This window comes from Myotis lucifugus, unplaced genomic scaffold (genome assembly GCF_000147115.1).
Source record: "Myotis lucifugus unplaced genomic scaffold, Myoluc2.0 scaffold_1015, whole genome shotgun sequence".
Lineage (NCBI taxonomy): Eukaryota > Metazoa > Chordata > Mammalia > Chiroptera > Vespertilionidae > Myotis > Myotis lucifugus.
Window position 1 is genome coordinate 105,914 of NW_005872063.1, and position 23,052 is coordinate 128,965.

General features: G+C 44.3%; 2 protein-coding genes across 3 annotated transcripts in view; one reads left to right on the forward strand and one right to left on the reverse strand.

Moving 5' to 3' along the window:
* The window catches only part of LOC102428360 (poly [ADP-ribose] polymerase 15-like), a 44,250-nt gene extending 29,752 nt beyond the window's left edge, over positions 1-14,498 (reverse strand). Inside the window, exons 1-3 of one of the 2 annotated variants that reach the window (XM_023747854.1) lie at positions 14,297-14,498; positions 8,058-8,324; positions 7,002-7,240 (exon numbers count right to left, since the gene is read on the reverse strand). In XM_023747854.1, the coding sequence (XP_023603622.1) occupies positions 7,002-7,058 (57 nt within the window). In that variant the 5' untranslated portion in view covers positions 7,059-7,240; positions 8,058-8,324; positions 14,297-14,498. The remainder of the gene's footprint in view (positions 1-7,001; positions 7,241-8,057; positions 8,325-14,296) is intronic. The other variant, XM_014449087.2, reaches the window with a different exon arrangement.
* A 2,244-nt stretch (positions 14,499-16,742) lies between these two features.
* On the forward strand, positions 16,743-23,011 carry LOC102428680. The gene is given in 2 exon segments (XM_023747853.1): positions 16,743-17,678; positions 17,680-23,011. Coding segments are annotated over 2 exon segments (5,346 nt in total). The 5' UTR covers positions 16,743-16,942; the 3' UTR covers positions 22,290-23,011.
* The last annotated feature ends 41 nt before the right edge of the window (positions 23,012-23,052 follow it).

Genomic DNA, 23,052 nt, shown 5'->3' on the forward strand with positions numbered 1-23,052 from the left:
TCAGATTTTCCATTGACATTCAATATAATATGGGAGAGGTGATTGTTTTTTCTGAAAAATCTGGCCCTGAAATTTTTTGTAAGTAAAAAGAAAAATCTGGCCCTTAGAGATTCAACAGACACAAACAATAATGCATGAATAGTTCAAAATAACCTATTAGAAGTTAAGCCAATGCCATTTTAAAGGAATAGTTATAATAGTCAAAAATATTGAAAACAATTGTGTGCTGTAATCAAAAGAAGTCATAAAACAAGGTCAGATTCTCTAGAAGCAGAGCCTAGGATGGGAATTCATATGCAAGTGATTTATTAAAGTTGTGCCCTCAAGAGAAACCTGTAAGTGAGAGAAGATAGATAATGTGGTTTAGGTTAAGCCTGGCTTCTGTGTGATCCTTTAAGAAGCTCTGGAGAATATAAATTGTATCACAATTGAGACAAGGGATCTGGGTTCTTGTACCTCCATACCAGTCAGCTGTTGTCTATGGGCCCTCCTTGTTGGGAGATGAATGTAAACTCCCAGACACCTCAAGTTTTCTGAACTTCAGTCTCCCAAAGTCCTTCACAGCAAGACATACAGCAGTTATAAGTGCACCTAATAAATAAGAGACCCCAGGGCATCTGGGAGAGGCACCAATGGGAAGAAAGAGCACTTAGGGAAGTCTGAAGATGAACTGCATGAGTTTAGAAGAAAGAGAATGTGACTTAGCCATGAAGTCATGTAAAAACATCTAAGGGATTTTGGTTCACAGCAAACTCGGTATAAACTAAAAGTGATGTAACTGTGTTTGATGAGGGGAAAGGTCACCAAATGCTGGCAGGGATGCAAAGCAAAAAGAACTCCCATTTATTGCTGGTGGGAATGCAAAATGATGCAGTCACCTTGGAATACAGTCTGGCAGATTCTTATAAAACTAAATACACTTTTGCCATATGGTCCAGCATTTGCTCTCCTTGATATTTACCCAAGTGAGTTGAAAAATTATATCCACACAAAACCTACACATAAATGCTGATAGCAGCAATAGAGCTTTATTCATAACTAGAAGCCCATTGCACAAAGATTTGCACAACAGGCCTTCCTTCCCCTGGCTGCCGGCACCGGTTTTCCTCCAGCACCCAGGACCCAGACCTTTGGTCCAGCCACAGCAAGGCTAGGCCTCTCCATTGTGGCCAAGCCTCTTCAGTCTTCAATCTTCAGTCTTCACTCCAGCCAGAGCCTTCAGTCTTCACTGCATGCTTGCGTATGCAAATTAACCGCCATCTTTGTTGGGTTAAGTATAAGTATCCTGATTGGCTGGTGGGCATAGCGGAGTGACACTAATGTGCATGTTTCTCTTTTATTAGTGTAGGTAGCCATAACTTGGAAGCCACCAAGATGTCTTTCAATAAATGAATGTCTAATAAATTGCGGTACTTCTGTAAAATAGAATATTATTCAGAGAGAAAAAGAAATGAGCTATCAAGCTACAAAAAGACAGGGAGGAATGCAAATGCCTATTGCTAAAGCAAAAGTGCCACTCTGAAAGGCTTCATTTTGCATGATTCCAACTATATGACATTCTGAAAAAGGCAAAACTATGGAAACATTACATAGAGAGTACACAAATATCAGTGGCTGCCAGGGGTTTGGAGGAGGGAGGAAGGAAGGAATAGGTGGAGCACAGGGGATATTTAAGGCTCTGAAATTGTTCTGTATGGAACTGTAATTGTAGACACATAATATTATGCATTAGTTAAAATCCATAGAACTGTGGACAAAAGGGGCCACATATTCTAACCTGACAAGCTCAGGGAAGGTCAAAGGATGGTGTAAAATTAAACTTTAACTAAAAGCAGTTATGGTGGGTAGTCACCTCCTAGGCAATCCTTACTTAACTGAGCCTATCTGTCTTTCTGCATCTACGATAACATATCCTTGAAATGTCAGGGTAATTTGTAACTTCCTTTTTTCCAGACCCCCTTGAGACACAACCAAATGAGCCAGGATTGAGACCATAAATTCCTTCATTGTTATCATGATAATTGTTGACTAATAACTATCCTGCACCCACCTAAGTAATGTGTCTATCATTTTACTTTTTATCCAATCCCAGAGGTTTCCCTGCTTTGCTTTCTCCCACCTCCCTAATCTATCACCAATGGATTTCATGTAACCCACTTACATCTCCTCTTTTGGTGTAAGGTAGAAAACAAGATGAAAAACCACCATTCTCAGGAGCATTATCCCAATCCATTGAAATTCTGCTTCCTGGCACTTGTCGACAGTTTGGCTCAAATAAATTCACAAAAATTCTTTATAGGTTTGAATGTTTTTACGTCAACAGAACCATATAACATGGAGTGAACTCTAATGTAATGGACTTTGGTTAATAATAATGTATCAATATTTTATCATCAATTGTAACAGATATACTACAATAATGCAAGATGTTAGTATTAGGGAAAACTGGGGCCAGGGTAATTCTCTTTACCTTCTGCTCAATTTTTTTCTGTAATTGCTCTAAAAATAAAGTCCATTCTTTTTTTCTTTTTTTAAAAAAAGGTAATGACGAGGCATGAGACCATAATATGAGAAACATAGCAGTAGAAATGTGGGTGGTGAAAACCCTCTTCTACTTTCCACTGGTAAAAACAGGGGTATGGTGCTTATTGCAAGGTGTCACACTTTGCAAAGGGATTATGAAAACTAACTGTTCAAAAGAGGGAAACTGGTGCTGCTAAAAAGGACTCTAATCACATCTGGATATATAAAAAGAAATAAATATATTTAACTTGCAGAAGTAGAGAAGTAAAATGTGGTGAAGAGGGATGGAATGCAGGGAAGAGGACATAACAGTTGTCCTTAAACAATTGAAGGACTATCTTAAAAATGATTTATTTCTACAACTCTAAAAGGAAGAACAAGGACTAATAGATAGAACTATACAAAAATATATTTGGGCTTAATATAATGCAAATGTTTTTAATCCTCACCCAATATGTTCTCGAGAGAGAGACAGGAAGGGAAAGGGAGAGAGAAAGAAACATTGACCTGTTGCCTCCCAAAGGAACCCAAAACCTGGGTGTGTGTCCTTAGTAGGAATCCAACCTGAGATCCTTTGGTACATGGGACAACACTCCAACCACTGAGCATTGGGCCATAATGCTAAATTTAAAAAAAAAAATTAGAACTATTGTAATAACTGTGTGTGATGGCAGGTGGGTTCTAGACTTATCAGGGGAATTTACTTCGTAGATTATATAAGTGTCTAACCATTATGCTGTACACCTGAAACTAATATAAACAATATTGAATGTCAACTATAATTGAAAACTTTTAAAAAGTTTAAAAATCATTAGAACTGTCCTAACAATCTCATGAAAGATCCTGAGCCAGAGTCACCCAGTGAAACTGTTCTCACGTTCTGGCCCACAGAAAGTGTGAGATAACAAATTTATGTTATGTAAAACCACTAAGTTTGGGGGTAATTTTGTATGCAGCAGTAGAAAAATAATATAGATTGTATGCTTATTTAGGATGGCTTGAAGAGGCAGGCTGGTGGAGACAGTGGGGAATAAGGTTAAAACTCTTAACCTTTGTGTCAAAGTCATTGCTGGAAGCCAACCTCTAACCACTATGCCAGTGATATAAATTTTAAGGATCTTAACAAAAGTTTGTTTAAAATATATTTAAATATATAATAGAATAGAAAATAAAATGCATATGACCATTAAAAAAGGTATTTAATCCAGCTGATGTGGCTCATTGGTTGAGTATCGACCTATGAACCATGAGGTCAGGGTTCGATTCCCGGTTAGTGCACTTGCCCTGGTTGCGGGCTTGATCCCCAGTGTGGGGCATGCAGGAGGCAGTTGATCAATGATTCTCTTTCATCATGATGTTTCTACCTCTTTCTCCCTCTCCCCTACTCTCTGAAATCAATAAAAATATATTTAAAAATAAAATAAAATAATTTTAAATGGTATTTATTTGGTCATATTATCCGAAATATAAACTGCTTTGTGGCATAAGTACTTTAGGAGATTGTTCCTGCCTTCAAAATGGTTCATTCAATTTTCCAAATTCTTAATATGCCCTTTGAGAAGTGATCAGATTCTGAATACATCATGAAGGTGGAGTGAATAGGATTTCATTACAGACTGGCTATGGGCTATGAAAGAAAGAAAGGAGTCAGCTTGACTCCCATGTTTTGGCCTTAGCAACTAGGAGAATGAAGTTGCTCTCAACTGAGATGGGAAAGCCTGTGGATAATGCAGGTTGGTAGGGTGGGGTGACAAGGTTGGGAGTTTTGTTTGGGGCACGTAACGGTTACATCAGATGCTTTTAGACAACCAAGTGAACACATTGACTCAGCAGTGAATGTGAACATTGGAGCTCATGAATCTTGACAAGATATAAATTGGAAGTCATGGGTACATAGATAGTATTTATAGCCATTAGGCCTCAATAAAACTATGTATAGTGTGGGGAGCTGATATAGGGTTAAGCCTCGGACTGACCTGTGGGCAAAGTCACAAACAATTCCCAGCTTAGAGGGCACAGTCCTCTTAGCATAATTAGGCTTGACCTTATGAGGCTCTCTAGATCTTATCTGGGAAGCTAATGGGCTGAGGGAAGTGCAGGAAGTGTAACTATGGTCAAAACAAGTGAAACTCACAAGAACTGTGTAACTATAGAAACCACTACCTTGTTTACCTCTCACTATAAAATAGAGGCTCAGCTTGCCTTAGGATCTTTTTCTGTGGCCTCAGCCAGGCACAGGGAAGATCCACAGAGAATAAGGAAAGCTAGAGAGTTCTGAACGCTGTTTCTGTGTAAAACATTCTTCGCCGACTCCATCCACACCTTTAGGAACCCCTGGACCGCTGGGGCTGGCCCCCAGCAGTATAGACAAAGGAGAGAAGAGCACTGAATCCTACATTAAGAACTAAGAAAAAGAAGATGAATGAATAAATAAAGAGAATGAGCAGCTATTGAGGTAAAAATAACAACCAAGGTGTGATGTCCTGACAACAAATAAAGAAAGTGCATCTAGGAGGAGAGAGTGATTAAGTCAAATACTGCTAAGAGATCAACTAAAATGAGGACTGAAAAATGGCTATTGAGTTTTAGCAACCTGGTGACCATTGGTGACCTGGACAAGAGCAGTTTGGATGGAATGATGGAAGTAAAAGCCTCTCTCGAATTAATTTAAGAAAGAATGAGAAAAGATGCTCAAGGTCACTAATAATCAGAGAAATGCAAATTAAAACTACAATGAGATATCACCTCACACCTGTCAGAATGGCTATCATCAATAAGTCAACAAACAAGTGTTGGTGAGGATGTGGAGAAAAGGGAACCCCAGTACACTGCTGGTGGGAATGCAGATTGGTGCAGCCACTATGGAAAACAGTGTGGAGGGTCCTCAAAAAGCTAAAAAAATGAAACTGCCTTATGAACCAGTGATTCCCCTTCTTGGTACATATTCGAAGAAACTCAAAACACTAATTCAAAAAAAATGCACCCCTATGTTCATTGCAGCATTATTTATAAGTAGAGGCCCAATGCATGGATTCATGCACTGGTGGGGGCCCTCAGCCTGGCCTGCTGGAATAGGGCCAAAACCAGCTTTCCGACATCCCCCAAGGGGTCCTGGATTGTGAGAGGGCGGTTCTTGGGTGATGCACCCTGGAATCGGGCTCCTTCCTCTCTGGCTCCAGGTGCAACACCTGAGAACCGCAGCTGCCAAGTCACCACAACTCGGTAGCTCCTAAGTTGAGCGCCTGGTGTTCATTGTGCATCATAGCTACCAGTCAGATGGTCAGACGGTCAAATGGTCACTTAGGCTTTTATATATATAGATAGCCAAGATATGGAAGCAAACCAAATGCCCATCAATAGATGAATGGACAATAAAGCTGTGGTACATATATACAATGGAATGTTCCTCAGCCATAAAAATTTTAAAAAGAAATCTTATCATTTGCAATAGCATGACTGGACCTAGAGGGTATTATGCTAAGTGAAATAAGTCAATCAAAGAAAGAAAAATACCATATGATTTCACTTATGTGTGGGATCTAAAGAACAAAATAAACAGCCCTAACCAGTTTGGCTCAGTGGATAGAGTGTCAGCCTGCGGACTGAAAGGTCCCAGGTTCGATTCTGGCCAAGGGCATGTACCTTGGTTGCGGGTACATCCCCAGTGGGAGGTGCACAGGAGGCAGCTGATCAATGTTTCTCTCTCATTGATGTTTCTAACTCTCTATCCCTCTCCCTTCTTCCCTGTAAAAGATGAATAAAATATATTTTAAAAATTTTTTTTAAATAATAATAAATAAACAAAATTGAAACAGACTCATAGATACAGAGAACAGACTGATGTTTGCCAGAGGGGACAGGGTTGGGGGACTGGGTAAAGAAAGTGAAGGGATTAAGAAGTACAAATTGGTAGTTACAGAATAGTCACAAGAATGTAAAGTACAGCATTGAAAATATAGTCAGTCATATTGTAATAACTATGCATGGTGCCAGGTCGGTACTGGAAATATCAGGGGGTGGAGAGAGCACTTTGTGAAATGTATGATTGTCTGACCACTGTGCTGTACACCTGAAACTAATAAAACATAATACTGAATGTAAACTGTAAAAAAAATAAAGAATAATATATACATCAAAACAAAAAGAAAGAGTGACAGGAGAGAAAATGAGAGTGAGTAATGATAAACTCAATTGAGAAATTTTGCTGCAAAGGGAAGCAAAGAAATAAAGTTATAGGAAAAGTAGGGTCAAAAGAAGTTTTTTGTTGTTTTGCTACTGCACAAAAAGAACAATTCTTTTACCTAGATCTCCACAGAGACATGTTCAAAGCCTTGAGTTAATTCATAACATATTTCAGTAGGTATGTGGTAACTTTGATGTATTTCCCAATCACCTATATGGCTCTTATTCTGATTTCATTTGTGCATGAAATGGTTAATAATAACTGTAAACATAGAGAAAGAAGAGAAATTTATTACCTTTGTAGTGAGAAAATTCAACCAAGGCTGAACTCTCCTCCGGGAAATATTAGACATTGGTCACTCTTTCTCCATTTAGAGGATTGGTTATCAAAGAAAATCATTATGTAACTATTATCAACATGAGGTGGCAGATTTTCAACCCTTAATGGGTCTTGCACATTCCATAAATCTTGGGAAAATCTGAAGTTTCTGAGCTCTATGGTGTCTGTCACAAACATTAACAAATGTCCAGCCATCTACAAATAAAAATAAGTTTATCGGTACTGTAATTTCATTTCATATTAGAAGAAAACAGATTTTTAAAGTAATTTAATTTAGAAGCCATGACTAAATTTCTATGTAAAGTTAAACTTTACAGTGTCAACTTCTACTTAACCCACATTGCCTACCCTGAATGCACAGCCAACATTAACAGTGACCTCCATTTGAGATTATTTTGAAAACATGGATCCGCAGTTACCTCTCCAAATGAAATCAAGTATATGCAGCCTCATTGTAAGCTGATAACAGTAATAATGACTGTAATACAATATTGTTTCCTAGGCCTAATTTCTCTTGGTCCCCTCTACTCATTTCACCACATCTCCATCTCTATTTGCATGTGTAATTATCATAAAGATAACATCCTGTAACTATTAAAACTCACTGGAAAGTTGAGGGTACATGCACAATGTTTAAGACAATATACTCAGAAGTCAGAATGTCTAATTTGGAATTTTGATTCAAATACTTACTAGCTGTGTGACTGTGAACAAATCATTTAATCCTCTCTAACCCCGGATTTCTTCATCTTTACAATGAGGACAATAATAGTAGTATCTATCTCATTGTGCTATATGTTATGAGATAACATAGTGCTTAGCATAGAGTAAGCACTTGATAAATGTTTGCTATTAGAAGTACCAGAAATAGTACTACATATTCCCTTGCAGTTCTCTCACTGGGAGTTAGAAAAAGCACAACTTTTAAGACCCATTGGGTGATGCCTTTAACCTCAAAATAGAATACAACCACAATTTGCAAAGAAGGGTTAGAAGTCATTGTCTGTCTTACCAGTATTTTTGAGAAAAGTGATGACAGCAACTTTAGTATCAGATATTACTTCCACCCTGAAATCACCATTGACTTCTGACAGGCCACGAATCAACTTCGAAAGCAAGGGTAGCCCATTCTCAGTCACGTCATCTTGGATATTATAAAATGCAACCAGCAGGGAGGCTTGCAAAGGGTCTTTTTAAAATTCATCTATTTCATCAACTTTCATTTCATCACTTTCCTCTCTCTTCTGAAAAGGATTACTTTTGTACTGAGGTCTTCCAACTTGGCAATTTTTAGGGAGACAAAAATACTTAAAATGTTAGTTTTTATATCTGGTTCGAAATTTGAAAGGCCCTGTTCTTTATATTACTTGCTGATGTTTTAAATACTTTTAAAAAATAGATTCCACTCATTGCCTTATTTTTTAAAAATAGTGACTCTTTGGCTAAATGATCATGTGAAGTTAAATATTATTCTTTGTAAAGACAGATTTATACTCACCCAATCACAGAAAAATGAAAGTAACAAACATGACAGTAAATGATGGTGTTCATCCATTGACCTAAAATAATAGACCTACAACTTGTTACTGAAAAGAAAGAAGTTTCTGTTACTGCATAATGAAAGGGCAATCTACAAAGCTAACCAAAATGCAAAATCGCTGCCTAGATTGGAGAACCAAGATAGTGGCATAGGTAAACACCTGTACTTGCTGCCTCTCACAATCACATCAAAATTACAACTAAACGACAGAACAACTATCATCCAGAACCATGGGAAAGCTGGCTAAGTGGAAGTACTACAACCAGAGAGGTGAAGAAAGCACATTGAGACTGGTAGTAGGTGCAGAGGCACGGAATGGGCTAGCACCTGGGAGTGCTGCTTTTTCTTTTTCTTTTTTTTTTTATATGTTTTATTGATTTCTTACAGAGAGGAAGGGAGAGAGATAGAGAGCCAGAAACATTGATGAGAAAGAAACATCGATCAGCTGCCTCCTGCACATCTCCCACTGGGGATGTGCCCGCAACTCAGGTACATGCCCTCGACCGGAATCGAACCCGGGACCTTTCAGTCCGCAGGCCGACGCTCTATCCACTGAGCCAAACCGGTTTTGGCAAGGAGTGCTGCTTTTTCAATTGGGAGGGAGATACAAGCTCCCACTTGCTCTGAACTCCAGTTCTGGGCAAGACTCTGGGGAACCCACACACATACGGGGAGAAACTGGACTGCCTGGCATTGGGACAGGAACAGGAGGGCGGCTTTCTTTCAGACAGAGGTGCTCACAGTGGTCATTGTTCCTGCACTGGGACCTCCCTGGTGCAGGGCTGAATGGAAGCCATTGCTGTTTGCTCTGCCCTGGTGATTCTCTAAGACCCTGCCCCACCCAATCTACATCCCCACCCAAGCTGTGCACAGTGGCTTTTGAATATGAATGGCCTGTCCTTTCTCAGCTTAAAACCTGTTAAACAGGCAACTGCTGGGTCACAGAGCCCCAAAGCTATTAAAAGAAGGCCCAAGGCTGGCAGCAGCAGCCTGCCTTGCTTCACAGCTGGGCCTCATCTGGGCACTTCCAAACCGCATACAAAGAGGAGGAATCTGCAGATCTCTCTGTAGGTCCTGCTGGTGGCCCCAGGCAGTGGCTGACTTTGCACCTCCTTGGAGATCCAAGAGCCAGTGTACCCAGTGGTCACTCTCAGACCATACCAGATTGCAACTCTTCACATCCATAAGTGACATACTCAAGGGACAGATTCAATGAGCACCAAAGCCCCACTGAAGCAAGTCCTGCCCCATAAGGGTGTCTCCTGCACAGCAGCTCTTCCATTGTAGACACAGCTAGTCCTCACAGCCAACTGGCCTGGAGGTCAATTCCTCCCAGTGATACCAATAGCAATCAAAGCTTAACTACAACAAGACTGTGCACACAGCCCACAAAGGGGTGCACCAAGAGTGTCCACTTCAGGTGATTGGGGAGGCCAAGCCACTGGACCCTATAGGACACCTACCACACAAGGCCAGTCTATCAACTCAAGGAGATTTAATAGCTACCCAATACATAGAAACAAACACAGGGAAGCAGCCAAAATGTAGAGACAAAGAAACATGTCACAAATGAAAGAAATGGAAGAAAGCAAAATACTGGATATAGAGTTCAAAACCACAGTTATAAGGTTACTCAAGACTCTTCTAGAAACCTCTGAGGAACTTGGTGAGACCTTCAAGGATCTTAGTGAGAATGCCAAAAAAAAAAATGGAAAAGGACCAGTCAGAAATTAAGCATACACTGACTGAAATAAAGACTAATATACAGAGATTCAACAGTAGACTAGCGGATCCCAAGAATCAAGTCAAAGATTTAAAATACGAGGAAGCAAAACACACCCAACCGAAAGAGCAAAAAGAAAAAAGAATCCAAAAATATGAAGATAATGTAAGGAGCCTCTGGGACAATTTCAAGCGTACCAACATCTGAATTATGGGGGTGCCAGAAGAAGAGAGAGAGCAAGATATTGAAAACCTATTTGAAGTAATAATGACAGAAAACTTCCCCTACCTGGTGAAAGAAATGGACTTACAAGTCCAGGAAGCACAGAGAACCCCAAACAAGAGGACCACACCAAGACACATCATCATTAAAATGCCAAGGGCAAAAGACAAAGAGAAAATCTTAAAAGCAGCAAGAGAAAAACAGTTAGTTACCTACAAGGGAGTACCCATACGACTGTCAGCTGATTTCTCAACAGAAACTATGCAGGCCAGAAGGGAGTGGCAAGAAATATTCAAAGTGATGAATACCAAGAACCTACAACCAAGATTACTTTACCCAGCAAGCTATCATTTAGAATTGAAGGTCAGATAAAGAGCTTCACAGATAAGAAAAAGCTAAAGGAGTTCATCACCACCAAACCAGTATTATATGAAATGCTGAAGGGTATTCTTTAAGAAGAGGAAGAAGAAGAAAAATGTAAAGATAAAAAATTATGAACAATGAAGTGACAACAAATACATATCTATCAATAAGTGAATCTAAAAATCAAATGAATAAAAAATCTGATGAACAGAATAAACTGGTGAATGTAATAGAATCAGGGGCATGGAAAGGGAGCAGACTGACAATTCTCAAGGGGAAGGGGGTGTGGCGAGTGCAGGAAGAGATTGGACAAAGATCTTACACCTATGGACAATGCTGGGGTCCAATCCCAGGGGGTCCAGGGGTCCCCAAAGGTGTGGACGGAGTCGGCGAAGAAGGAATGACACGAAGACAGCCTTCAGTTGATCAGCAGCCTAGTCAGGACCTCTAGCCAGGATCTCCAGCCAAAGTTCTGGTCGGAGTTCTGGTTAGGAACTGATGAGGATCTGATGAGGATCTGATGTTTATTGTCTTGTTACATGCGTATTTATACCAGCCGATTTTAATCCTGTCAATTTCTGTTACAAAGGTTAGGGCGTTTCTTCTCTCCATTCCAGGGAGTAAAGATTATGTAGCTTAACTACCCGCCTGGCACTTAATTAAGGGGTTGTATCCCCTCCCTAACCTCAGGGAAAAATCCCCACCTGGGGAAACAACCTTTCTCAGAGAGGTGACCTTGGTTAAAACACATGGCACTAAGGAGAGCAAACATATTAAGAACAATATGCTATATATGCCAGGTCCCTTGAAACATATGCTATGCAGATGTTTCTTTCCTGCAGCGACTGTGTCAAGCAGCAAGGATGGACCGGCTTCCGGCAGGACAAGGACAGTTGGGGGGCGAGGGCCTGGGATTGAATGGGAACCAGGTAGAGGGGAGCTATAGGGGGGAAAAGGAGGAACATCTGTAATAATCTGAACAATAAAGATTTTTTTTAAAAGTTGGTATTGCCCAGTTGGTGTGGTTCAGTGGTTGAACTTTAACCTATCAACCAGGAGGTTACAGTTTGATTCCTGAGTTGCAGGTTCTATCCCCATAGGAGGGTGTGTAAGAGGCAGCTGATCAGTGATTCTCATCATTAATGTTTCTCTCCCTCTCCCTTCCTTTCTAAAATCAATAAAAATATTTTTTTAATGTTAAAAAAAACCAACACTGCCTATTCACTAGGAAGATTGAGTATGAGCAGACATTTATAGACATTATAGGGAGAACAGGGACTTCCATTTTTCATCGTGGCCAATTTTACTGTGAACATAAAACTGTTCTAAGAAATAAAGGTGGGCCTGACTGGCCAGCATGGCTCAGTGATTGAGCACCAACCTATGAACCAGGAGGTCACAGTTTGATTCCCGTCAGGGCACATGCCTGAGTTGCAGACTCAATCCCTAGTGTAGGGTATGTAGGAGGCAGCCAATCAATGATTTTCTCTCATCATTGATTTCTATCTCTCTCGCCTTTTCCCTTCCTCTCTGAAATAAATTTTAAAATATTTTTTAAAAAAAAGTTTGCTCAGCCAATGTGGCTCAATGGTCAACATCGACCCATGAACCAAGAGATCACTAGTTCCATTCCAGATCAGGGCACATGCCCAGGTTTCAGGCTCAATCCCCAGTAGAGGGTGTGCAGAGGCAACCAGTTGATGATGTTTCTCTCTCATTGGTATTTCTCTCTCTATCCCTCTTCTTTCCTTTCTCTAAAAATAAATGAAAACATATTTTTAAAAATAATAAAGTTGGTATATGGGAACTCTCTGTGTCCTCTGGTCAATTTTGTTGTGACTCTAAAACTGCTCTAAAAAATAGTCTTTTTAAAATGCATTTTTAAACAATAAGTACAGAACTAAATAGTTCTAAATTAAGAATAGATAATATGAAAGAGTGTAATAAAAATTCCAGAAATAAGATTTAACTTATCAAAAAGTATAATCTATGAAGTATTAAGAGGAATAAGAATGTAAAGAAATGAATCATAATTTTATAAATATTGTTGGGAAGTTAGTTTTCATTATGAAGAAAATTAAATATCAATTCATACTTCACAATAAACAGCCAAATACAATAATATGAATCCTTAATAGGTTAAAAATGATAACTGTAGACACCCCAAAAGTTGTAGAATGAAATGCTATATCTGTTTAACTAATTGTACCAAGGTAAAAAATTTTCAAATAATGAAACAAGATGTACAGATAACAATTTAAATGGAATCACATAAAACACTAAAACAATAAAAATAAAAAGATATCTACAACATAGCAGATACTTAAGAAATGCAGGTTGATAAATTAATATTATGGAACACAAGACCCTCTCCTCAGCCAGGGCAGTAAATTTCTAAATTTCCAAAAATGGAATGAGTAGACTTGAGCAAATGAAATGGCCACCTTTGTTCTTGGTTAGAACATCTCCACACCACCTCAAGATGTCAGCTGTCTGTAATTTAATTTATAAATTTAATGCAATCCCAATTTTGACACTGATCATAAGTTATAAGTCAATCCTAAAGTTCATAAAAAAGATAAACACACAAGAATAGCTAAGAAAACACTAAGGAGGAAGAGCTCAGTAGGGGGACTAGCCCTGACATGAAAATATATAACAAATTCTCTGCAACAGATGAATAAACAGGTCAGTGGAACCGAAGTTCAGAAATAGCCAAATGACATTTTTTAAAAAAATGTAGTAAATGAAATACTGGTATCTCAAGTATTGAGGCAATGCTAATCTTTTTAATAAAGTGAACTAATGAAACAAAATGGAAGATCTACAAGAAGTAATTTAAATGGATTCACAGAATTGGTTTTTGGGACAACAGGTTACCCATTCAGAAAAAACGGTTAAATTAGATCCATTCCTCAAACCATATACAAGAATAAATTCCAAATTTACCAGAGATCTAAATATAAAAAACATAAAAAGGCATGGGTGATAATAACCTGGGTGTAGGGGGGAAACTTTTAAAATATGACTAAAGTCCAGATGCAGTAAAACAAAAAGGTTGGTACATTTTACTACATAATAATAAAAATTTGCGTGGGGAAAAAGGCCACCATAAGCAAGCTCAAAAGACAAATGACAAACTGGAAGGAAATATTCGTAATTTATATCAGAGATAAAGGACCAATATTCCTAACTTATAAGGAGTATTTTTAAAAGTTGAGGGGGAAAAGATGCCCCGCACTCTCTTTCGGAACAAGTTAGGGTGGAAAGTCCCCAGAAAAGAGGGTTCTGAGGTCCGTGGGGTCTCTGGGCTACAAAGTGTCGCGCATGTGCCTGTGCCAGTGCTGAGCGCCAGGCGGCCGTGTCGCCCCCTCCTCACCCGCCCCGCGGGGCGTCCCCTCACCATCCTCGCGGCAGAAGAGCGCCGGGAGCGGGTCGGGCTGCCCGGCTCCTGGCTGACCTCAGGCTCCGGTCTCCCGATCTCTTCAGGCTCTGAAAGTCCTCTTGCAACTTAGTGTGAAAGTTCTTCGGGGGGGTGGGGCCCCAGAGCCCCAGGACTCTCACGCCAGCAGCGGGGGGCTGGGCGCAGCCATCCTCAGCTCCATCTGCCCCCACTGCCGGCCTGCCCCACCCAACAAGCTAGCGCCTAGATCTTTCATTTTCATTTCTGTGAAAACTGCTTCTGCCTTCGGTTGCAGTCTTGAGGTAACAAACAACAGCTGCCCCGGATTGATGTCAACATTTTAGGACGGATGTTGCTGTCAGACAAATTCTGAGTCTAAATCCTGGACTCTCATTTCTCAGTGGAGTAACCTCAGTCAGTGGCATCTGTACAGTGGGCATAGCCACAACCATTTCATGATATTATTGTGAGGATTCAATGAGATAGAGTCTGTAGAGTGTCTAGCATATGTTTTAGAAATCAGCATTCTCAGGGCTGTAGGAGCCTGGATGAGGCCTTCCCAGCGGATCCTAAACTGAGGAAGTTGGGGCCACAGGAGCAGCAGGAGGTCCTGTCCTCAGGGGACCCGGTGCTTCTGCCCCATGGAGATCAACAGCTCCTGCACTCCTATGTATGGCAGTGCCAGAGCCAACACTCGACACTGTAGGCAGCTGTGGTGGCCCTGATGTCCAGCACCTGGGCCAACCAGCCCCCAGGCCTCTTCATGCCGCTTGGCAAGCAGGTGAAGGTGGTTGCTCAGCACTTGCTGTTCATTGGGAACACCCTGGGCCAGCTGTCAGCCTCCGCCCCTCCTCAAGCATAGGTCAGGGCTGCAGGTACAGTGCTGGGCCAGGCATTGCGGGCTACTGTGCTCACTGTCAAAGGAGCTGCTCTGGGCTACCCATCGAGTTCTGCAGCACAAGCAGATGGTGCTGTGTGGGACACAGCTGGCAGGGCAGACCCTGCAGTTCACCTGTCTGGGCCCCTGAGGGTCACTTGGCCCTGCTGTGCCCCTCCCCTGCCTGCGGGAGCCCTCTTCCAGTCATTGGGCAGCTGGAGGGCTCTGTGTTAGAAACTAGGAGAAGTGCTTATCTTTACCCATTCCTGCCCCTTTCAGTCATCTCAGTCTCTCCCAGAGGCATCTCTTCCGCCCTCCACAGCTTTTTGTATGAGCCACTTTGTATTAATTATTTTTGTTAGGTCGGAGAGAGCCCAGGATCGGATACATGCAGACATGTGATGAGACAATGGACTCCCCCTGGAATTTCTCACAGATCAACGTGCTAGACACAGATACCTGGCTTCTTCTCCCTGAATCCACATACCCCCACACAGATGCTGACTCATTCCTGAATACCTTGCTGACCCCCCTGCAGCTGAAGCTTCCTCAACTGAATACCTCAGCTCATGTCCCCGCCCCTCACCCAACCGCAGTATAAAAAAAGCGCCCCCCTCCATGTTGGCGTGAATCCACGTGCCCTGTCTTTGGGGGTACGTGGGTCTCCCGGGGACGCAGAATAAACTTTCCTTTCCTTTCTTTTCTGATTCACTGGACTGTATTTCTTGCGCCGCCTCCTGAGCCACCTAACCTAACACCAACCAAACAACCAATCAAACAAACTGAAAGGGTGAGGGCTATGCGCTCTCCGCCATCTCCTCCATGTTGGGGCCACGTGTAGCCTTCTTCCCGGAAGCCCAGGCCTCTGCTGGCCGCGCCCGGGATTTTAAACTAACCAATGACAATCAAGGGAAGTGCGCGCCATAGATATGACCACATCCTGTGTAACAAGACCCGGCTCACGCCTGGCCAATCGGCAGGGCCCACAATCCCCTTGCGTCACCCCCCTATTTAAGCCGGATTTTCCCATGGGAGCAGGGCCGGGCCGGCCGGGAACGGGGGTCGGTCTAGCTAGCCCTAAAATAAAAGGTCCTTTTGCTGTTGCATCGAAACTGGCTCCCAGTGTGGAATTCTTTGGGGATCTTGGAATCTGGGCATAACATTTGGGGTCTCGCCCGGGATCCTCAAAGCCCATTGAGGGACTCCCAGCTCGGAGGACTTGGCTGACCGCGGTATGTGTCGTTTATGTTTGTATTTGTTTGTTTCTGTGTGAGCTCACTTCTGAAATCTGTATTCGCCCACATTGATCGTGGACGCACGAGGACAAAGGGCGGGAGGAGTCGGGGGACGCCTCGATCCTCCATCTGTATCTGTAGAACTAGCTTTGCTTCCGAGGTCGGGAAATCTGTAGGCGGGTAGCTTCCGCTGGCTGTAGAACTAGCTTTGCTTCCGAGGTCGGGAAATCTGTAGGCGGGTAGCTTCCGCTGGCTGTAGAACTAGCTTTGCTTCCGAGGTCGGGAAATCTGTAGGCGGGTAGCTTCCGCTGGCTGTAGAACTAGCTTTGCTTCCGAGGTCGGGAAATCTGTAGGCGGGTAGCTTCCGCTGGCTGTAGAAGTAGCCTTGCTTCGTTTTCGGTTTTTACCATCATGGAGTTGGAAAATTATTTTGGTTTCGCGTCCATGGAGTTGGAATACTGTATTTTAGGGCCCCTTAGTTGTCTGTGTTTGTGTTTTTTTGGTTTTATTTTGTGGATTTACTGGATAGACATTATGGGACAGACTCAAACTACTCCTTTAAGCATTATGGTCTGTCATTTTAAAGAGGTAGAGGAAAGAGCCAGCAACCTCAGTGCGGAGGTTCGGAAGGACCGGTGGCGGGCCTTTTGTTCCAGGGAGTGGCCGACTTTTAATGTCGGGTGGCCGCCGGAGGGGACTTTCGATCTCCCCACCATCCGCCGGGTTAGGGATATCGTCTCCCAGCCCAAAGAGGGACATCCTGGTCAACTCTCTTACATTGTTACTTGGCAGGACCTCGTGGAAGATCCACCATCTTGGCTTAGGCCCTTCCTACCTCCACACCCTCCGGAGCCAGAACCCATTTTTGCCTTGCAGGAAGCGGAGAAGAGGAAGGAGAAAAGAACCACCCTGCCGTCAGCTCCAGCTCCCCCCTACCCGGTTTTGCAGGGGGGAACTGAAGAAGAGTTAATTTTTCCTCCCCCATATCATTTCCACAGGATGCCGGAGAGATTTGATCCTGCCCTGTGGCGGGAAGCTGACGCAGTTCCGGGAGTACCTGGGGGCGGAGTTCCGGGAGTGCCTGGGGGCGGGGTTCCGGGAGTGCCTGGGGGCGGAGTTCCGGGAGTGCCTGGGGACGCAGTTCCGGGAGTGCCTGGGGGCGGGGTTCTGGGAGTGGCCTCAGTTCCGGTTCCGGTAGGAGGCCCGCCTCTCACCCGGCAAAGAGCTCAGCGGGAACTGTCTGTCGCAGCCCCCGACTCCACTATTAAGACCCCCCGACTCCACTATTAAGACCTTGCCCTTACGGGCCGCTGGACCCCCGGATGCGAATGGCAACCAGCCCCATATCTATTGGCCTTTCTCAACTAGCGATTTGTATAACTGGAAGGCACAGAACCCTAAGTTCTCTGAAAAGCCGGGGAGACTTATTGACTTGCTAGATTCTGTTCTTTTCACCCATCAGCCCACATGGGACGACTGTCAGCAGCTTTTACAGGTTCTGTTCACAACGGAAGAGAGAGAAAGGATCCTCAATGAGGCCCGGAAGATGGTTCCTGGTGTAGATGGAAATCCAACCACAAACCAGGCCCAGATAGATGTCTCTTTCCCTTTAACTAGGCCTGAATGGGATTTCAACATGGCAGAAGGTAAGGAGAGGCTCTCGGTTTACCGCCAGACTCTAATGGGAGGTCTCCGTAGGGCTGATAGGAAGCCCACCAGTTTGACCAAGGTAGGGAACGTACAGCAGGGAAGAGATGAGTCTCCAGCTGCCTTTCTAGAACGGATCATGGAGGCATATCGCACCTACACCCCCATGGATCCAGAAGCCCCTGAGAATAAGGCAGCTGTAATCATGAGTTTTATAAACCAGTCAGCCATGGACATTAGAAAAAAACTGCAGAGAATAGATAGATTAGGAGAAAAGAGTTTACAGGATTTACTGGCAGTGGCAGAGAAGGTGTTCAATAACCGAGAGTCCCCTGAGGATAGACGAGCCCGCGCCATGGTGGCTGCCAGTGACAAGCAGACCCGAAACCTGGCCAAGATTCTGCTAGCCACCACCACGGAGTCCCCTGAGGAGCGGACCCGCCGCCTTCGCCAGCTTGCTGATGGCCAAGAAAGAGGTAAGGAAACTGCCCGGAGTGGGAAGAAAAAACTGCAACAGAACCAGTGTGCTTACTGCAAAGAGATAGGGCACTGGGTCCGAGAATGCCCAAAGAAGGCCGGTAAAAGGGGAAGCAAGACGGACCGGGTGGAGGTCTTGGAGCTGGAAGGACTGAGTGATTAGGGGAGTCGGGGTTCGGACCCCCTCCCCGAGCCCAGGGTAACTCTTAGAGTGGAGGGGACCCCTGTTGACTTCCTTGTCGACACTGGAGCACAACATTCGGTTCTCCGCACACCTCAGGGGAAGCTTGCTAATAAAAAGTCCTGGGTGCAAGGGGCAACTGGCATGAGCCAGTATCCATGGACTACCCGAAGAACAGTAGATCTAGGAACGGGCCGGGTATCCCATTCCTTCATGGTAATACCGGAGTGCCCCTACCCCCTTTTAGGACGGGACTTGCTAACCAAGATTGGAGCCCAAATAACCTTCAGACAAGGGGGGCCTCAGGTTACCGATAGCGAAGGCCACCCCATCCAGGTTCTGACTCTGAGACTGGAGGATGAATATCGCCTACACCAAGGGGCACCCCCAGTAGAGAACAATATAAATAGATGGCTGCAAGAATTCCCCACAGCCTGGGCAGAGACGGGGGGAGTAGGACTGGCCGCCCACAGGGCCCCAACCCTGGTTGAGCTAAAACCAGGAGAAAGCCCAATAAGAGTAAAACAGTACCCTATGTCCCAGGAGGCTCGGAAGGGAATCCAGCCTCACATCCGGAGACTGCGAAGCCTAGGGGTACTGGTTCCATGCCAATCTGCCTGGAACACCCCCCTCCTGCCGGTCAGAAAGCCCCACACGAATGATTATCGACCAGTCCAGGACCTCAGGGAAGTAAATAAAAGGGTCCTGGATATACACCCAACCGTTCCCAACCCATACACTCTCCTAAGCTCTCTGGCACCCTCTAGAGTCTGGTATACCGTACTAGACTTGAAGGATGCCTTTTTCAGCCTGCCGCTAGCGCCTCAAAGCCAACCCCTGTTTGCCTTCGAGTGGCACGACCCAGAGGAAGGCTACAGTGGACAATTAACCTGGACGCGATTGCCCCAAGGATTCAAGAATTCACCCACCATCTTCGACGAGGCGCTGCATGAAGACCTTGGTGAGTACAGGAGAGAGCACCCCAATCTCACTCTCCTTCAGTACGTAGATGACATCCTGATTGCTGCCGATACCGCCAAAGATTGTGAGCAAGGGACCAAAGATCTGCTGGCCACCCTAGGGACCTTAGGGTACCGGGCCTCTGCGAAGAAGGCTCAGATATGCCAAAAGAGGGTGAGTTACCTGGGGTACATACTGGAGGGCGGACAGCGGCGGTTGTCAGATGCTAGAAAAGAGACAGTCTTGAAAATCCCTGCTCCCACCTCCCGGAGGGAGGTGAGGGAGTTCCTAGGATCGGCTGGCTATTGCCGCCTCTGGATACCAAGTTTTGCTGAGATCGCCAGGCCCCTATATGAAGCCACCAAGGAGGGGAAGGCCTTTAAATGGACTGAGACAGAAGAAATGGCCTTTAATCAGATAAAGAAAGCTCTTTTGGCTACTCCAGCCCTGGGCCTACCAGACATTACAAAACCCTTTCGCCTCTTTGTAGATGAGCGCAAAGGAGTGGCAAAAGGGGTTTTAACCCAGGCTTTAGGCCCCTGGAGTCGCCCAGTGGCATATTTGTCTAAAAAGCTGGATCCTGTAGCCGCTGGCTGGCCACCGTGCCTAAGAATCATTGCAGCAACCGCGCTCTTAGTCAAGGATGCTGACAAACTGACCCTGGGGCAGGAGATCTGGATCACAACCCCGCATGCCATTGAAGGGATCCTAAAACAGCCTCCTGATAGATGGATGAGCAATGCTCGCATGACCCACTATCAAAGCTTGCTGCTCAACCCCCCTAGAGTGCGGTTCCTTCCCAGTGCGGCCCTCAACCCTGCTACCCTGCTACCTGACCCTGACCTAGATGCCCCACTACATGACTGTGCGGGAATCCTGGAGCAGGTACATGGACTTCGGAAGGACTTGACCGATCGGCCCCTCCCGGATGCAGAGGCCACCTGGTTCACGGATGGAAGCAGCTTCGTGCGGAACGGGTGCAGGTACGCAGGTGCGGCGGTGGTTGCCAACACGAACACTGTGTGGGCGGAGGCTCTGCCCCCTGGGACATCAGCTCAGCGAGCAGAACTCATTGCACTCACCAAGGCACTGACACTGGGGGCTGGAAAGCGGCTTAACGTTTACACAGACAGCCGTTATGCATTTGCTACAGCTCATGTTCACGGGGCAATCTACCAGGAGAGAGGGCTGTTGACAGCAGAGGGACGGACAATAAAAAATAAGCAGGAAATCCTCGACCTGCTCTCAGCCTTATGGCTTCCTGCCAAGTTAGCCATAATCCACTGCCAGGGACACCAAAAAGCCAATGACCTGGTAGCTAAAGGCAACCAAAAGGCTGACGAGGCTGCAAAGGCAGTAGCCCTTACCTCGGTCCCTACCATGGCCTTACAACTACCAGACCCAGGGGACCCAGTCCTACCAGACCAGCCCAAGTACTCCCAGGAGGAGTTGCAACGTATCAAAAAGCTCCCTAAAGCCCAGGAAATAAAGGGATGGTGGCATACACCAGAAGGAGAACTTATACTGCCGGACTGGCTCGGGGACACGATATTAAAACATATGCACCAATCCACTCACCTGGGAGCCCGGAAAATGAAGGACTTAATCCAACATGCTAGGATCAAAATTCACCAGCAGAATACCAAGATAGACCAGGTTGTGTCAGCCTGCAAGACCTGTCAACTCACAAACGCAAGGGTTGGATCAAATAAAGAAGGAACCAGGCTCAGAGGCACCAAACCTGGAGCACAATGGGAGGTCGACTTCACTGAAATTAAACCAGGGAAGTATGGTTATAAATATCTTTTAGTATTTATAGATACCTTCTCTGGCTGGGTAGAAGCATACCCAACCAAGCGTGAAACAGCTCAGACGGTGGCCAAGAAGCTGCTGGAAGACATCTTACCCAGGTATGGTTTTCCTGCTATGATAGGATCCGACAACGGGCCAGCCTTTATTTCACAGGTAACACAGGTAGTAACCAGGGCTATTGGGGCAAATTGGAAACTGCATTGTGCTTATAGACCCCAGAGTTCAGGTCAGGTAGAAAGAATGAATAGAACTTTAAAAGAGACCCTTACCAAATTAACCATGGAGACTGGCGGGGACTGGGTGGCTCTCCTACCGTATGCCCTTTACCGGGTAAGGAACTCCCCTTACACCCTGGGTTTTACTCCCTATGAAATCATGTTTGGCAGGCCACCCCCTATCATTCCTAACCTTAAAGCTGACTTTCTCGCTGAATTTGAAAATCAAGAACTATCTCTTTCCTTAAGAGGGCTCCAGAGGGCACACGAGGACATTTGGCCACGCCTTCGCGCCATCTATGAGACCAGCCCAATTCCAACTCCTCATCAACACAGACCAGGAGATTGGGTCTACGTCAAAAGGCATCATCAAGAAACTCTTGAGCCACGTTGGAAGGGTCCCTACACTGTGGTGCTAACGACCCCCACTGCTCTCAAGGTAGACGGCGTCGCGACCTGGATCCATCACACTCACGTCCGGTCAGCGGACCCATCCACGGTCCAAAAAGACTTCATCACCAAATGGAACGTCGAAAGAGATCAACGCAACCCACTGAAGCTCAAGCTACGGCGTGCTCCACCTGCCTGATGCTGGTGACATAACTCGCGATTACTCCTGTCGCCAGGAGCCCCCACAATAGACTTAGATGATGCCTGCATCTGCATGGACATGGCTCCAAAGAGACAGGGACAATTTATAGAAAAATCGGGGATAGACTTTAGTATCACATGTTTAATAGCGGAAGATTTGGCTGCCTGAAAGCGGCCATGATGCCAGTATTATGTTTCATTGTATTAATATGTTACATTAACCTTTAATTCTCTTGCAGGTTTGAATGTATAGTGGTTGTCCTAAAAAAAGAACTGTGCAGGATGACCCCCGAAAGTAAGGAGTGCCTAGCTGCCGAGAGGGCAGGTGCCCAACTGAACAGGGAATGGTGCCCATCAGGTTTTGGTCACTGTTGAGAGACAGTTGACAGTTGACAGCCTGTGTACTGCTTGCAGGCCTGCATGACCATGCCCATGTCAGGGGTAGTAAAGCTAGAAAAAGCCTGGTTAGAATAAAAATCTAAAGCATGGTTATGCATGAAAAGAAATTAGCAAAGAAAATCAGAAAATCTTAGAATAAATCAATATATTTTTCTTCTTATATAATTCCTCCGAAATCTAGCAATACATCTCTTTGCATAAATTCAATAAGACCAGTTTCTAATAATGGTTTTCAGTTACCGTTCTTGTTGTATTTATGCAAACATCAGAATAGTAGATAAATTAATCTCGATTTGGCTTTTTAATGGCCATGGAGGAATTTTAAAAAGAAATCGCCTATTCAATAAAAATTGTTACTTCCC